General features: G+C 44.3%; 4 protein-coding genes across 4 annotated transcripts; 2 read left to right on the top strand and 2 right to left on the bottom strand.

Moving 5' to 3' along the window:
• Nucleotides 1-403: 403 nt before the first annotated feature.
• Nucleotides 404-3,532, bottom strand: EDB93DRAFT_1238247 (Zn-finger domain-containing protein; the record flags this gene model as incomplete). The annotated part of the gene is made up of 14 exons (XM_041451522.1): nt 404-750; nt 804-1,167; nt 1,225-1,296; nt 1,336-1,365; nt 1,405-1,509; nt 1,537-1,543; nt 1,572-1,764; nt 1,849-2,040; nt 2,086-2,232; nt 2,257-2,374; nt 2,417-2,512; nt 2,585-2,635; nt 2,684-2,905; nt 2,963-3,532. 14 exons carry the CDS (start codon nt 3,530-3,532, stop codon nt 404-406), a joined length of 2,514 nt encoding a protein of 837 aa, XP_041312251.1.
• Nucleotides 3,533-4,223: 691 nt separating this feature from the next.
• Nucleotides 4,224-5,838, top strand: EDB93DRAFT_1246354 (uncharacterized protein; the record flags this gene model as incomplete). Its single annotated transcript, XM_041452433.1, has 8 exons — nt 4,224-4,307; nt 4,362-4,632; nt 4,678-4,763; nt 4,837-4,955; nt 5,074-5,209; nt 5,266-5,421; nt 5,484-5,659; nt 5,712-5,838. 8 exons carry the CDS (start codon nt 4,224-4,226, stop codon nt 5,836-5,838), a joined length of 1,155 nt encoding a protein of 384 aa, XP_041312250.1.
• Nucleotides 5,839-12,949: 7,111 nt separating this feature from the next.
• EDB93DRAFT_1076769 (uncharacterized protein) lies at nt 12,950-13,568 on the bottom strand (the record flags this gene model as incomplete). Its single annotated transcript, XM_041445269.1, has 3 exons — nt 12,950-13,016; nt 13,063-13,187; nt 13,233-13,568. Coding segments are annotated over 3 exons (528 nt in total), but the record flags the coding sequence as incomplete, so codon positions are not given.
• Nucleotides 13,569-14,600: 1,032 nt separating this feature from the next.
• On the top strand, nt 14,601-16,281 carry EDB93DRAFT_675347 (uncharacterized protein). The gene is made up of 5 exons (XM_041457076.1): nt 14,601-15,242; nt 15,307-15,334; nt 15,394-15,562; nt 15,617-16,009; nt 16,070-16,281. The coding sequence occupies exons 1-5, from the start codon at nt 15,060-15,062 to the stop codon at nt 16,197-16,199; spliced, it is 903 nt and encodes a 300-aa protein (XP_041312248.1). The 5' UTR covers nt 14,601-15,059; the 3' UTR covers nt 16,200-16,281.
• Nucleotides 16,282-16,399: the final 118 nt, after the last annotated feature.

Below are 16,399 nucleotides of genomic sequence, written 5' to 3'. Positions count from 1 at the left end.
ATCATTATTCCCTCACAGTCTGCCTCTTTGCCAGTGGGCCAGCATCCAACTAGAAAAGCTCAAGAAGGAAGAAGCTCTTAATCTGCAATGGGCCCGGGAGAGGAGGGAGGCAGAAGAGGAACAATGTTGACAGGATAGCAGTGAGTATATCATTGTCACTGGCCTAGTCCCACATACTTATTGAATAATGGTCCATTCATGTTAGAAATTGTCGAGGTGACGGTTGGATACCTTCGACAACTTATTGAACACTGTTGGGATACCGAGAAGACGCTCACTGAGGCCAACCGCCAAGCTCAGTTACTCAAAATCAACACCTTATGCCACCGGTTGCCAGAGACCACTGATTCATGCAAGGAAAATGAGGTTCAGGGTGATATAACCATTTGAGCACCAATTTTTTTCAAGCCTTCTTGTTGCAAAATTTATAAAAAGTGTACATATCTATCCATGTATTAAGGTAGAATGTCTTACAGCTATCCAATACATGCGCTGCAACCCAACTCCTGTCCACTTGAGTGCCGAATTTTGAAATGAGGTGACAGCTATGAATGATGCTTGACACAGGGATTATGCTGGAGCGGGGTGCACGACCAGCATAAGAGCGTGTAACAGCGTGCATCTGAAACAATTCATCTCGCACACAAAATGGTTGAAACCATTCAACATAAGCTAAATGACACAGTTGTCCCGCCACTCTTAAGTGACATGGGATATCAAAAATGAATCGAAGCTGCACAATTTGAAGACCTGGATGTGAGTATTAGTTGGAATTGTGTATATAGTTGTTGCCAGCTACATACCTTCTAATGCAGTGCCTCGAGTGTGCTCATTGTCTCTGCCCACATGCACAAGTACAGTGTCAAATTTTTCAACAGTACTGAATGAACGCCCTGCTGGTGCAGTTTGGGGGGTTGCACGAATCCAATCAAGATCCTTTCCCATGTGAACCACAGGTAACTTTGCATATGGGATGGAGAGTCGTCGATAACCATCAAAATGATCCCATTCACTAACAACAGGTCCATTAGGTGCAGCATTGCGCAGATGTTGTGTCAGTGCCAGCAAAAAATTCAGAGCACCGAAAGTGTGTGTAATTGCAGCAACAGTCAATGCCCTGAATGAAGGACATGCTAAGAGGATATGTGTTAGCTGGTCACTGATGCCCTAGGTGCTGGTTTGTGAGCCATCATTTGCAGTATGAATGGCGCTCCGAGTGGTTACTTCATCATTCAAGATGGTCTCATTCTCATCGTCTTCCTCATCTCCACCAGTGTCTGCCAGCTCCTGGAATCTCTACAAACACCAGTCAAGGTAAGCAGAAAACTGGTCCACCATATCCTGTCGCATCAACCATTTAGTCATCTGTGCTACATAGTCTCGCCTATTTGTTGCATGGTACACATTCTTGGCGAAATTGATATGTAAACGTTTTGGGAATTCAGTGTTAAAACCATTGGCCGATCCATGTGACTTGATTGACTTGACATAGTGTGTCATTGAATGGAGCTTGGGTATATTGAAATCATTGCATACAGAGATCCTTGAAAATGTATTTGTGCACATGAAACTCATCCAGTGCATTTTTGAGTGCATCAAGAGTCTGTGATGTGTGAGAATGAAACTGAGCATAGAAGATAAAATCCAGCACAGCCTGTGCAGCACAAAATACGGTGGGCTGAACGGCACCTGCAAGGACACCTAGAAATACATGTTGCATTTCACAGTGCTCTGTCCCTGTCCACTGAGACACGAGAGAAATCCCTTTGGAGAAATATCAAAGGCTGGGGTAGTTGGTCATTGTGCGATATCACTTGTCAATCTGTTCTTCTTCTGCAATCTCAGTACACCACTTCAGAAGATGATTGTGGAAGACTCCTTTATGGAGTTGATGTAATATATCAGGTGTGACACTTGCAAAGATGTTGGCATGGGGCAGATCTGCCCAGAAAGGACAATAGACAGGACATAGGCCTTGTCGTGTATAAGCGGCCACTCTCTGGCTGGATTGCTTGTGCTGTAGGATTGTCATCATTTGGTCTGGGTTACAAAGAAGGGAGTCAAGAGGTTCTCCTCAATTTTGACGATGAACACGGCACTTTGGGCAAAAACTCTCTTTGGTACATGCAACAAGGCACTGCTCAGGGTGATCTGCAACATAAGCTGCTAGGATAGGATGTACTCTCTGCACCCTGTCATCTGTGCATACCATTCCAACTCCCTCCTGCCCTGCTGTAATCAAGGGTTACAAAAGACGTTGCATGCACTCATGAAAAAGACGGTACCCTGCCACTGACCAAGTGGCTTTACTAAAGCAGTCTAGCTTTGCCACAAGTAGATAGCCAATCAGGATGGCGCCATGCATCCATGGTTTCTAGCGTGTTTCCTTGTCGATGTTGCCAATAGTTAGATAGACAGGCCATGCTGACTTATCTCCACGAAACTGAGACAGACTTGTTTTGTCAGAGGCGAGGATGACTGGTGCTATAGTAGCACCTGGTGCTAATTTGCTCTGTTGAATACAAGTCAGTTAGTAGGCATTGTAGTATGTACCAAGTCCACATCAAACTGATTTGACACTTACCTGTGTCTCCCACCACCAATCACATATCCACATATCATCATATATCCGACTCTTTCCCAAGGTGTCTTCATAGGCTCATTCCGGTGCAAAGGCCATAACATCCTTGAATGGTGGGTTTCCAATAAGTTCCCAAATACATTCTACTGGGTCACACTGCCACAACTCCAACTTGGTTGTCAACATCTCGCCATCTGTATCAACAACATCTCCTGCAACCTTGATGAGGTCATAATGCCACTTAGGACCTTTTGTGGGTAGGCCATCAATTTTCTTCAAGAATGACTTGTTGGTTGTATATGAAGGTCTGGTATGTTCCTTGATCTTGATAACGAAATCATTTGATCATTTGTTGTACCATCAAGTACTCAGGCAACTCACAATTGGAAGCTTTAGGAACTTGTCAGCCTGATTTTGGCCCACATTTTGAATGAGCCACTTTGCAAGCTCCCACTCATCTTCATCTTCAAAAGGTCCCCACATTCTGTTGCTGCTGTTCTCCAAGTCTGCTTGTATTCTGTGAAACTTTGTGGGCATGTTCTCCTGAGTTGTCACTGGCACACCTGCTAATGCCTCTGTAGGATAGGTTTCAATCCAACGAGCATTGTCTCCCAGGCCAACTTGCACAGGTTCATACTCGTCTGGCACCTCTTCGACTTCAACTTGCACTTGGTGGCATGGTTCTTCACTTGTAATGTGAGGTAAGTCTGGCTCTTCCAGTGGTATGTCAAATTCATTGGCGAAATCAAGTTCTTCTAGTCCGTCTTCACTGCCGTCACCATGTTCTTCTGGCCCCGGCTCAACAAACCCCCCACCCAGATTAAAGACATTGACACTGAAATCCTGCAGCTGTTTGAGCCACTTCTTGTGGTATTGTTGGGACTTGGTGATATGCTTGTTGAGCCCAGAGGTTGTGGGGACCCAATGGCCACAGTCCTTGCAATTTGGCATATTGAAGTGAGTGTTTTTGATTATTCATTGGGTTCCAATGTTTTGACATCTGACATCCGAGTCTATCCCAAGTCTTGGGACCATCCTGCATCTTGCTGCAGACCTGGGTAAAACTGGGATCCATTTTTTTTTAACTTGTGTTATCCTCCTGTCATCACTGATCAGACTCTTGGCCACACAGATGGCTGGATGCAGATGCAAGAAAAAAGTGCCCAATGCGGAACATGGTTTGGACATTGATCATGGCATAGATTTTGATGTGGCCAGTGGAGACACTCGTGAGGGCTGAGTGCATCGCAATACCATTAAAAAGCAAGCCTAAGGTACTTATTACCAAATCATACTACTACCTACTAACTATTGATGTACTACAGAAGACGCCTCACAAGCCAAGGAAACCAATAAAACTGAGAAATATGCTCAACAAGCTCTCAGGACCAGACAAGCTCTTGAAGAGCTTAATGAATTTCAATGTTTGGACCCAGAATCGGAGTCAGATCTGGAGTTGGATCAGGATGTGGTGCGAACTTTGTTTGTATTAATGAGAACTCTTTCTCAAGATTCATTTTAGTTTGTGTTTAAACCTGTCCCACCCAGTGTAGCATGCAAGCCAGCTCTTGCTTGAACCTCTCAGATGCCACCACATCTCACTCAGTGAGCCTCAAACATTCCATCAGTGCCTGTGAGGCACATGCCACCATCTGATGATGTCATTGATCCAACACTCTTAGAAGATCGTACCACACAACATCATGGGCACAGCTTTGCACAACTGGTTAGTTAAGGTTTTCTATCATAACTATACTTCTGACAATGTATAGACTGTTAGGCTATCCCGCAGGTGCACAAAGAGCCTAATGCCTGCACCACACCAAGGGAACGGGGCTTGGTTGCACAGAACTCCCGCAGAGGGATCACTAGACTCGGATGCAATGTGTGGCCAGGAGAGTATGGACAACCTATGTCATCTCCATTGGAATCACTTTCAAGGCGGCTGGTAAATGCAGAGGGTGAACATGCTGGTGCATCTGTGGAATCAGGTGGTAGAGAATTGATGGAGTATGGTCACCCTGAGTCACCTGCAATGCTAAACTACCCAGGTGTGCATCACCCTTGTGTCAGTGCACTCACACCTTCCCAATAAGTGCCATTGCCACTTTCGTCTGTTGGAATGAAATGTGCTGGTCATCTTGCACTTGCTACTACTGAGGGTCTGCAGTTTGTCAAAAAAGTAAAGATGAGCAAGGGCGGTACTTGTGGTCACATTCGTTCAGCTGACTTTGACAAATTGTATTCCACAACAGTTCATCTTGCGGTCAGCCACTACCAGTCAATTCTGGCCAACTAGACCATTTATCCTAATTATATACAAGCACATGACTGGTCTGGTCAAGCTTGAGTGGCCACTTGCCGCTCTCAAGGGGTTTGTATTGATTATGATGAGGATGCATACAAATTGGTGAGTATATTACTTGTACTGTCAACAACTCACAAGTCTGACTGATAATATAAATCACCGATCGCGGCTCAAATTTGCGCAGCAACCTCAAGATTGTGCTCCGCCCACTAGTTGAGACTGAGTTTGGATTGAGTAATAAAAAAACTCCAGAGGCGATGAAATCTAATGCAGCACTTGCTGCCACTCTTATCGGAAACTGCAAGCTCCTCACATGCAAGGTCAGGCCATACTGATTCGATTTATTTGATGGCTTGGACTGAATGTAACATTACAGAACCGCAAAGCAGGCAAAGGACTATTCGAGGCCAACATTATTCTGAAGGGCATGATTAAATGGTGCTACAATAGGAAGAACTCGATGGGTGTCACACTGGCAAGCTACTTCAAGGACCCTACCACTGGCAGAGCAAGCTTAGATATCATGGCAGCGGTCCTTACTGGGGCGAGTCTTTTGGGACTAGGGTTGTTTTCACAACTAACTGGCTATCATAGATCGAGGCTTGTGTGGCGGAGTGGACAACTGGCATGAGAATTAAGATGTGCTTCTACAAAGAGTGCCCTGCTGCTGTCTTCAAGATTTACCACAAGATGCTCATTGACTTTGACGAGGGGATGAAGCACACTGATATTTTGCCCAAGATTTGCAAGAGGCTTCTGAGACATGCTTGGTATGTGGTCCAACAAGCTTGATATCTGTTAGTCTTGCTGATAGACACACAGTCTCCATGCAAATGTCCTCGAGGATCCAATTGGTGTTGGTGGGACATCGGACAACTTCTCAACTGAAGAATTTGCGGCAGCAGTGGCAGAATGGGATAGGTGTGTCGAGTTGGACGATGAGTATTAGCTAGTACTATAGTATACTAGTGTGTTCAATGCAAGGGAGAGATCCAATTATGCATTACATGGGCCTCATTGAGCATACAAGTCCTATAGATTATGAATGTGTATACAGTAACCTACATATTTCGAGTGCCTACGGTAAATACAGTGTCTATGAACTTAATATGCTATACAGGTGTGTCTAGATGCGGCCTATGTAGGCGGGATTTACCTAAGGACCCAAATGGTCTACATAGGCTTCATAGGTCCGCTTAGGCATCATGCAAATTCCTGATGATAGACTAAGGGGCAAATGTGAAAACTCACCTTAATATTTGGAGTCAATGGAGTATATTCATTAGTACTTGGAGGAACACTGGTGTAACAATGGTTGCAGCACTGGGCTTGGAGCCAGCCATTCTAACACATGCATCACATACCATCCCTTGACCTCTCTTGATCTTCCAAAGGTTGTGCACACTCATCTGAACTGTTTACAGACAGTCCTTTTGTTCTGAGGCCCGTCCAAACCTTGTGGATCACCCTATCCTCGTCCTTCTGACTTTGTTAATGCATTTTCCCTTATTCTGTCTATATGTTGACTATGTTGTAGTAGTCACAAGGATAACTACCATCAGCACCCTGTTGGGAGTCTTGGAATACATATAAATGATAGACCTCATGCCTTATTACATGTATACTTGCATTGCAGCTTGCCTTGCAGCTTATTACATAGGATTTGGACTTGCTTATCTCACTACTAGTTTTGCCTATGCATTCCGGTGTAGAAAGCTAATTCCTGCTGGGCTCAGCAAAAATGGTACTACCTAGACAACAATATTTAGGTAGATCTTTAGCATGACCTATGCTGCTATACTTGCAAGGCAAGTGCATTTGATCCTATAGGGGTAGCTATTTGGTATTAGTTTAGATAGTTAGTTATCAATAATAGAAAGATAATCCGAAGCCAGGAATCTACTTGTCCAAAGGCAAACTGTTGGGTCCAAAAATATCGGAGTCAGGTTAGGTGTCAGACTATGTGTCAGACTGTTGGAAATAATGAGTGTCAGATGTTTCGGAAATGTTTCGGAGTAAAAGAGCGGATAGATATTTCGCAATACAATAAAGTACTACTAATATCCAATAACTTCCATCCTACCACTGAGTAGGGAAAAGTAAGTAATTTCATAGGTAGGAAGTACTAGATATTATATAGTGTCTATGTAGAATTTTGGAGTGCATTAGGCAAAAACAGTAGCACAAAATCAGGTCTGAATGTATGTAAAAGAGCATGAGTACTGCACCTTTTGTAGATAACATGTAATAATGCTGTCTGTAATATTCAATAATGCAAAAATGAGTAAATACACACCAGTGGGGATATATACGACTGGACAGGACATAGGAAGGACGAGTCCAATGCAAAAATGTTGGGTCCAAAACTTTTGGGTCGGCATCAGGCATCGGGATCAGGATTGGAATGTTGGAGATGCATCAGACAAGGACTGTTTGACATGAGTATCAGAAATGCAGGTTTTGATTCCAGCGCTGCAACTATTGTTACAGTGGCCTCAGCACATTGCACTTTGGAGTTGCTAGCAGACTCAAAGATGCAGCTGGCTTCAAGCCCAAGTCAATGGTTATTGTTTGAGTCTTTGAGATCCAATGTTGGTTACAGTTCTTCAAATCTGAAGTTGGTACTAGTAGTAGTATGGTCCGATTTCAGTGTGCAAAGTCAAACCAACCACTGCACTCCTGGAGCACTCCAAGAAGACAGCTCTCCCCTCTCAAACAAGAGCCATCAATGCCTTTCATGCTGCAGAGGCATTGAAGCTCACCACCGATGACACCCATCCTCTGGCCACTGAACCACCACAAGCACTCATCCCATCTACTCATGCATCAAACATTGACACCACCACACCTGAAACCACCAGCAAAAGGGCACGTGTCAAAGAAATTGATGAAGATGAGATATCTGGTGATAATGAGCGTGAAGATGCACAGACAAATCCAAAGTGTAAGTCTATCTGCAAGATAATGTACCTCATCATCAATGAATCTACCTCTCCCACATGCAAAGATAGAACTCACAACATCGACCAATTCTTCAGTCAACCATTTGAGTGCACTCACACTAACAGCAAGGTCAAAAAACATCGAAAGTGCAAAGTTTGTCCATATGTTGTCATATCATTTGCATATTTCTTTACATCACTAACACTACATATTTGCTACTACTAGGGCTCAATGTACCATTGTAAACGAGACGTCAACCCTCCGCTGTCATGCAGAAGCCAAATTTGCAGGAAATTACCAAACATGGGCCAAGGCCAATGCATCTAAATTGCTGGGTGACCTCGCAGCCAAGAAAAAGAAAGCCATGCAAGCACAGCAACAGATTGATGTGCACTTGACCGAGCGCAAATTGTCAGAGCACACCATCCCTTACACCCATCAGAATTTTAGAAAAGCTGCAATTGAGTGGCTTGTCACCACAGATCAAGTAAGACTCATTCATATTGATATTGTTGGCTGAAAACTAACAGAATTTAGCCCATACAGGCTCTTGAGCACTCTAAGTTCAAAGAAATGATAGATGTTGCCTCATGTGCCACACAGGGAGTTAAGATTCCAGGCTGAAAGGCCACGTGTGTTTTCAAGAACCATTTGACCAAACTCAAGAAGAAATTGAATGTATGTACCATGCTTCACAGTATCTGCTTGTATCTGACACGATTTTAGTGCCAATCCGTCAGTGGTGCAGTCAATATTACATGTGACACATGGCAGGCCGATAACTCAAATGGTTATTTTGCCATCACTGGCCACTGGATCAAAGAAAACAATCTGATGCAATGGGTATCTGGGAATGCATTACTTGGCTTTACTTGGCTCAATAATGCCCATAATGGCCAGTGCTTAGGTGGTGCATTATTCAAGGTGCTTGATCATGTCAGTGTCACACACAAAGTCAGTAAAATTCCACCTCCTCAATAACAGTGCTTATATCTCGACCTAGATTGGCCATGTCACATATGACAATGCAGCAAACAATAGTACCATGTTGCAGGAATTCTCGAAGTTGTATGAGGCAAAGTACCACAAAGACTTCCCATGGCATCAATGCAAGGTAAAGTGAGTCTTTTCGATTTGGTTGATGGAACTGCTAACAAGCCTGACAGTTGTTTAGCACATGTTATTAACCTCAGCACACAACAACTCATCAGCACCTATAGCAAGGCACCCCACTATAACCCCCATAACCTACATGCTCATGAACCGGATCTAGCTCAGAGGATCAATTATGATGAGATTAGTCTGGTCCGCAGCATCTGTGTCAAAGAATGTTTCTTGGCAAAACAGAAAGAGCTATATAGAACTGTTTAGATGAAAGCAGGTGTCTCTTTGCCAACACAACTACTAATTGATATCAAGGTCCGCTGGTCTTCAACTTACATCATGCTTAATCATGCTGATTGCAACAAGCAGGTATGATACACCACCACACCTTTTTGTTCTTACTCTGACTTGCCATTAAAGCATGTTGATATGTTTGTGTATGAAATGGGATGCCAAGAGCAAAATTTATCAAAGCATGCCAAAATTGACTTTCTGCAATTGACATCTGCCAAGTGGACATGGGTTAGCCAGTTCACAGACCTTCTTTCCTATGCTGATGTGGCACAGCAGGCTTTCTTGTCTGATCAAGGATCAACTCTCCATCTCACAATTCCTGCACTAGAGACACTTCACAAATCATGGTCTTTGCAAGCGGAAAGGCACAAGTACATTTAGTTTGCTAGTCCACTCAAGACAGCAGCAGAGAAGCTAGATGAATATTACAAGAAAACTACACTGCTGCCTATGTTATTGCCATGTGTTTGTTGTTTTCTATTCTTATCATCCCGACTCTAACAAACTTTACCATACTAGTACTTGATCCAACATCCAAACTTACATACTTCAAAAAGCACTGGCCATCAAATTTGCTTGATGATTTGCTTGCTTGTGCTGAGAATGTCTTTGAACAACACTACAACAAGCTCAATCAGTCACTTGTATTGTCACAGCCTGCAACTACAAAAAGTAAGATTGGCAGCCTCAAGAGACTCATTTGGAAAGTTCAGAGCAACTCTGAAGATAACTCTGAGGCAGAACCAGGAGCCACATCCATCAGAGATCCATCAAAACCATTGAGGCTGCTCCCTTGGCAGGTATGACCACTATTTAGTAGTGGGGTATAAGTCATTTTACTTGCTACTCACTTGATGCTGACTGTTGTTTTGGTTAAGATCAATGCCCTAAGGTATCCAGTGTGGGCTTTGCTGGCAAGGGACTACTTGTCCATCATGGTAGCATCTGTATCGAGCGAGTGAGTTTTCTCACAAGGAGGCATCACAATTACTAAGCAGCAAATTGGCTGGAAGGAGACATTGTGGAGGCTTTACAATGTGTCCGAACATGAGACTGATGGGTTAGAAGTCAAGCCAGCAGATGATGAGCCTGGATGGGATACACTGATTTTGGAGGAGGAAGATTCAGAGTCTGATGTTGATTCAGTGGATGACAATGAGGTACTGTAGGACTCGAGCACTACTTACTATATTGAATTTTGAGTCATTTGTTTTTGAAAGCCATCATTGAGCCCAAGCCGAGCTGCAGCTTTGGCCCATGGCTTGGCCTAAGGTTTTGCAAGGCCTAAGCCCCCAAAATCCAAGCCCAAGCCAGGGCTTTCATGCCAAGCCAGGCCCACACATCACTACACATGTCTGCTTATCGTATCACGCATCACTCTCGCCTTGCACTTTGCACATTTCATAGTCCTATTACCTTAGTAGTAGTTTGGTGTCCTTCTTTTTATAAGAGAGGTTTCCCTTGACTCAGACAGCTGCCCTTGGGTCGATATATCACTCGCACCTGGAACTATCTGTGTTTTCTTGGCTTAGCACCAACTTTCCCTATAGTTTAGATTCCTCATCTTCACTGCCTTCTTTAAGTTCAGCAATTGCTGCATAAGGGCCTGTACAGCAACAGATTATTACACAGATTATCGCTTTGGATTATTTGTACAGATTATTCCCACACAACCTGGTGTGACTTTTCGGCACCTTCCGACATCACTCATCCAAACCCTAACATAGGGGCAAAACTGCGCTGACATCATACCATGCCTCATCCAAAGGACCTGCCACACAGGCTCCATCTCTTGTAAACTGTTGCAGCAATGATTGCACAGTTAATTATTACAATTGCTGTAGCCTGTATTACTCCATACCTTGACAAAGAGCCATATCATACTTCTATATTGTCTGGCTTTGCATGGGTCCAGGAACTTCTCAATGGACACCCCAAAAGGATCAAAAATGAACTTGGGATGCGAAAGCATGTATTTCTTGCACTTGTTCAAGAACTACGGGACTCTGGGTTAGATGACTCAAAATTCATCACACTTGAAGAACAAACAGCAATTTTTTTGTATACCTGTGTCACAGGCCTCAAAAGTCGACATGTTGCTGAGAGGTTTCAACACTCACATACCACAATTACAAAGTACCATTTTTTTCAAAGTGCTTGTCTACTTGACTCAAAAAAATCAGGTACTTCAAGCGAATTCTTCTTGCTCTCTCATCCTCGCCTTTCTACAAGAGATATGTGTTTTTGCCAAAAGAAGATTTTCCTATTCCACATGAAATTCACAAGAACCCCAAGTTCTTTCCGTACTTCGCAGGAGCTCTTGGGGCAATTGATGGCACTCACATCAACTGCTGCCCCTCTGCAGATGAGAGGCATCTTGCACATAACCAAAAAGGAGGAATCAGTCAAAACTGCCTGGCATGCTGTTCTTTTGATCTCCAATTCCAGTATATCCTCAGTGGCTGGGATGGATCAGTATCAGATGCCATGCTGTTCAATGAAGCTCAGCTGATGGATCTGTTTGTTCCAAAGGGAAGATATTATCTTGCTGATTCAGGGTTTGGTATATGTGAAGCACTGCTTGTACCTCACCGAAATGTTTGCTACCATCTTGCAGAGTGGGGCCGAGCTGCCGTGAGGTTCATATTTTCTAAGTCCTTGAATCTGTCCACAGACCAACATCTTTTGCTAGACCGAAAAATTCACTTGAATTGTACAATCTCCGACATGCACAAGCACAAAATGTTGTTGAACGGATTTTTGGTGTACTCAAGAGACGATTTCCGATACTCATAAACCCACCAGAATATAGCATGACCTTCCAAGCTCGTATCCCTCCCGCACTCTGTGCTGTACACAACTTTATTCAGATTCATGACCCGGATAAAATACATGAATTCAATGATGGTAGTATTGATGGCTCGGAGTTGGGGAATGATAGGGGAGATCTAGCAGAAGGACCAGCAAATTTTGAAGAACGAGAAGCAGCAAAGGAACAAAGAGAAGAGATAGGAAACAAAATGTGGCGAGACTACCAAGTATTCCTGCGGGAATGTCAACGAACACATAGAAGGCAGTAGAGGTCAACTTAATATATTCTCATAGAAGTTAAAAAATTATTGACTATTGATGTGCGTGATTTTTCGATTGATGAATGAGTGACAAGCATTGTCATCTCGCATTACCATATATGCATCCATAGCACTGACATCAGTCTGGAAGGCTTTGATGAGAGCAGCCATTTCATCACCAGTGAGATGGGTCTCGACATTCTGGGCACGTTGCATGGCACACTGCCTTCGAATTGGCGATGGAGCAAGAGATGATGACTGGGCTTGAGAACTTGAGCGAAATGCATCAGTGAAGTCCGAAAACTGGTCAGCAATAGCAAACAGTGCTGCGGCACCACTCGCACGATGCCTCTTTGATGCTGGACCCAAAGTTGAACTGGTGGAAGTAGAAGCAGAGATACTGTCAAATTTTTGCTTCGGAAGGGGAGCTGGAGTGTGACTTTGACGAGGTGGAGTTTTGTCCCAAGGGATCAAGTCTTCATCATCCCCACTCTCATCTAGAACATCCTGATCATCTTGAGATGAATTCTTGACATGGTCAGGCTGCAGAAGGCCCTCTTCATTTAGAAAATCGAGATCAGGTGACTGCTCATGGGACTCCTCCAACGCAGCATGAAATGTGTGAGTTCCTTTTGAAGCAGTAGTGGACAAAAGAGTATCGAGTTCATCAAAGTGTGGCCATCCCTTGTTGTGAAATGGTGCAGCATCAGGGCGCCTCTTGAATCAAAAATGAGATACATAGTATACTGCAGAAAAAAAACCATACCTTGACATATGCAGCCCATACTGCCTCCAATGTACTGTCAATGCCAGCACCAAACTCGTTGTCCCAAGAAAAGCCAGACTGGGCCTTGATATCAAGAACGATCTTGTATTTTTTTCGTATCTGAAAATGTGTGAGTTGCATCAAGAAAAGAATAGATGCACTTACTGCAGCCCACTTGTTCTTGCAAGCACAAGAATCTCTTGCAACAGGTGGCACCCATCCTTCCTTCAAAACTCCTTCAGGGGGCTCAAGGAAATGAGCAGCTGCAGCTTGAAAGACTCCAATCTTGAAGTTCATTCCATCACCAGCTTCTGATCTACATGAAGCCAGAAACTTGATCAGCCTCAAGGTGTGATCTTCAGTCCAATGGGTTCGACTCGGAGTTGTACTGGTTGTCAAGATTTCAGATGGCACATTTTCTTGCACCGTCGAACGAGTTTTTCCGGATGGTGGTTTCCTAGGATTTGCCGCCACAGATTTTGGCTTTTGCGAGCGAGCCATATCTGACAGCGAGGAGGTTCAGCGCGGAGTCACACTGTATGTCACACAAAGTCACACTGGAGCTCACACCGCGGGAATAATCTGCGCGAACAATTGTACAAATAATCCATCATATAATCTGTTGCTGTACAGGCTCTAAGCAAGCCTTGAAACTTGAAGGTTGTGATGTGCTTTGATCCCATATTTGAATATTGTTTTCTGTTGTGATGACGAGATGTTCACCAAACGGCAAATACCGAATGCAGTAAACAACTGTTTGCTTGTAGAGAGCAGCGCAACAATTTATTAGGCCCCCCAGAAGCTGCCATGATTCCGTGCTTCAAAACTTATTCTTTTCATCCCATGAACCTGTTGCAAGTGCTGTACCGTCTGCAGAGAAGTCCGAATGAACATACATAACTGGTAGTTGTGAGCCTTGGCAAGGGTGTGCCTAAAAAGCACCGCGGCCAAGACCCAACTCTGACCCGTTGCTGCCTCCGTGCCAAGCGATGAGTTCTCTTTTTTTTGCTTGAATTGGACATCTCGTGATACCACTAATCCCCGTACCTCACTGCGACGCCCTCAATCTTCTTCAACAAGACACCATTCATCAAGTCCCACAAACAAAGTGTCTTGTCGTACGAGGCCGTCGCCATTCACTGTCTATCAGTGAAAACTCGACTGCGACTACGTCTTTTTTATGACCTTCAAACCTTCGAACGGGTCGAACTTGACGAGGTCCAAGGTCCAAGACAGGCTATTGCATCGGATTTTTACTGAAGGTTTCGGATGGCAGGAATTGTGGATGTGTTTTCTTGTAACAGAAAGCAGTACCTCGGTTCCACCGACCTTCGGACGGGTCATATTGAATCGCTGTGTTCAAGTGGCTGACTCCGTCAGGAGTTTGGCTATCGCACACAGTCCACAAAACCAGTCAGTCACTTTAGTCATGATCGACGCAGCGACGCTTGCAGTGACTCGCCTATTCAGACATCCCGTCTAATACCGAGATTTCCTGCGAAAAACTTTCAAGTAATAAGTAGGGCGCTTCAAGTCTCGCGCAACAACTTAGTTGTACAACAGATGCGGACACAGCCTCAATGCCATCATGCAGATGATGCTTCGTATTCCTTGGCGATCGATCGTCGAGGGGTACACTGAATATTGACAGTACATAATATATTTTTTCAGTGCCGATGGTACTTATGTCTTCTCTGAACCAATGTTCGGCTGAATACTTTGATAACCTAGGATACTCGGGAATAGAGTCTAGGGACAAGTATCGCAATGCAGTGCCAGGCAGTGCCTTGCAATCTTTTGCGGTCGTATAGGTGACGTGGCACACAGCCAATAACGAGTCCGTGCCTTGCAGTCTAATGGTCTTTGTCATTTTAGAAAGTTGTGATTGACTCGCATAAAATCAATTGTGATCCTGCTTGGATGATACCACCAACAAATCTCCCACTCTCCTCTCACGACTCTACGTCGACTCCGCATTGACATTGCAGCTTAATGATTTACAAACTCTTCTTTGCGGCATTGGTGTTTCCACTGAAGGGAGCACTGATAAGATGGCGGGCAAATTTCACTCCCAAGGTTCAACCTGTTCCAGAATTGCCCTTGATCGACGATGTCCAACATGTTTCTCAACCTCGGTCGTTGATAGGCGTGTTGCGACGAGTCAACACAGAAGAGGTGTGCATGTAAATTTACATAAGGATGGTTGGACACTAACTTTTCGCGCTTCATTGTTTCTTAGGGAATTGACGGTTTGTACAAAGGAATTCGTGGGTCCTTCAAGCATTCATTCTCTTAAGATTTCTAATTATCTCTTTCCATAACACAGTCCCTACCCTCGGTTTCATGCTATTCTGGGAGCAAATGTCTATCCCATCCATTGTGGTCGTCGGATATCTTCACTTTGGGGTGTACGACCAGAGTACTGTTGTTATAATTGCCATCGCTTCTCTCATAAAAATCATTGCAACTGTAATCGAGGCTGTCTTTGTCAATCGGTGCGTTCTATTCGGGGACTCGTTTAATTTCTATTGGTTGAAAAGGCATAAAAGGGCTGTGACAACTCGGGAAGACATCCCTTCATTCTCTTTACGAAGAGCGCTTGATGCATTGCTCTCTCCGACTGAAAGGAGGCACCCTTATCGCATATTTATCATCCCAGGCTTGCTCGCGGCCTGCACTTCATGGGTTTTATATATCGTAAGCACTATCGGAGCACGCCACCTTCTGTTCGTCACACAATTTCCGGAGAACTTTGGGAACTGGGAGGACATGAGGCCCCACATTCCTCTCTTGGTTACTGCCGTCATCTTCTCGCTCGCCCTTAATGCTCTGGTGCTCACTCCACTGGAAGTTATGATGGTTCGACTGTCTATCCAAGCCAAGGCGACTCAAGTTGCACTTCTCCTGGATACACCACCGGTTGAAGTCATCGAACCTGTCAGGTAAAGCCTTTCATTAACATTTTGCGGGGCCATCTTAACTCATCAGTTGTTGCCCCTCAGACTCAGGACTGATAAAGATGAATATACCGGACTCATCAGTTGTGCGAGGCTGATTATTCAGGAGGAAGGTTGGGGTGTGCTTTATCGTGGGTGGTGGTGGACAGCTTTCCGTGGTATACTCTTTATTTGAATTTGTGTAAAGTATAGAAGTATCCCGACATAATTATTTGGCCGTTTGTTGGCAATGATGCCGAACGGCACGCAAAGTCCGGTAGTAGACCCTATACTTAGCCACGAGGCAGAATCCGAGATATCGATACGAATCAGCAAGAAGCAGCTCCGCCAGCTCTCAAAGGGTTCGCATTTCGTGCGTGGGCTTTGGCTGTGATC

Source organism: Suillus bovinus, assembly GCF_016758785.1.
Source record: "Suillus bovinus strain UH-Sbo-P2 chromosome Unknown EDB93scaffold_5, whole genome shotgun sequence".
Lineage (NCBI taxonomy): Eukaryota > Fungi > Basidiomycota > Agaricomycetes > Boletales > Suillaceae > Suillus > Suillus bovinus.
This window is presented reverse-complemented; position numbering and strand designations above follow the sequence as displayed.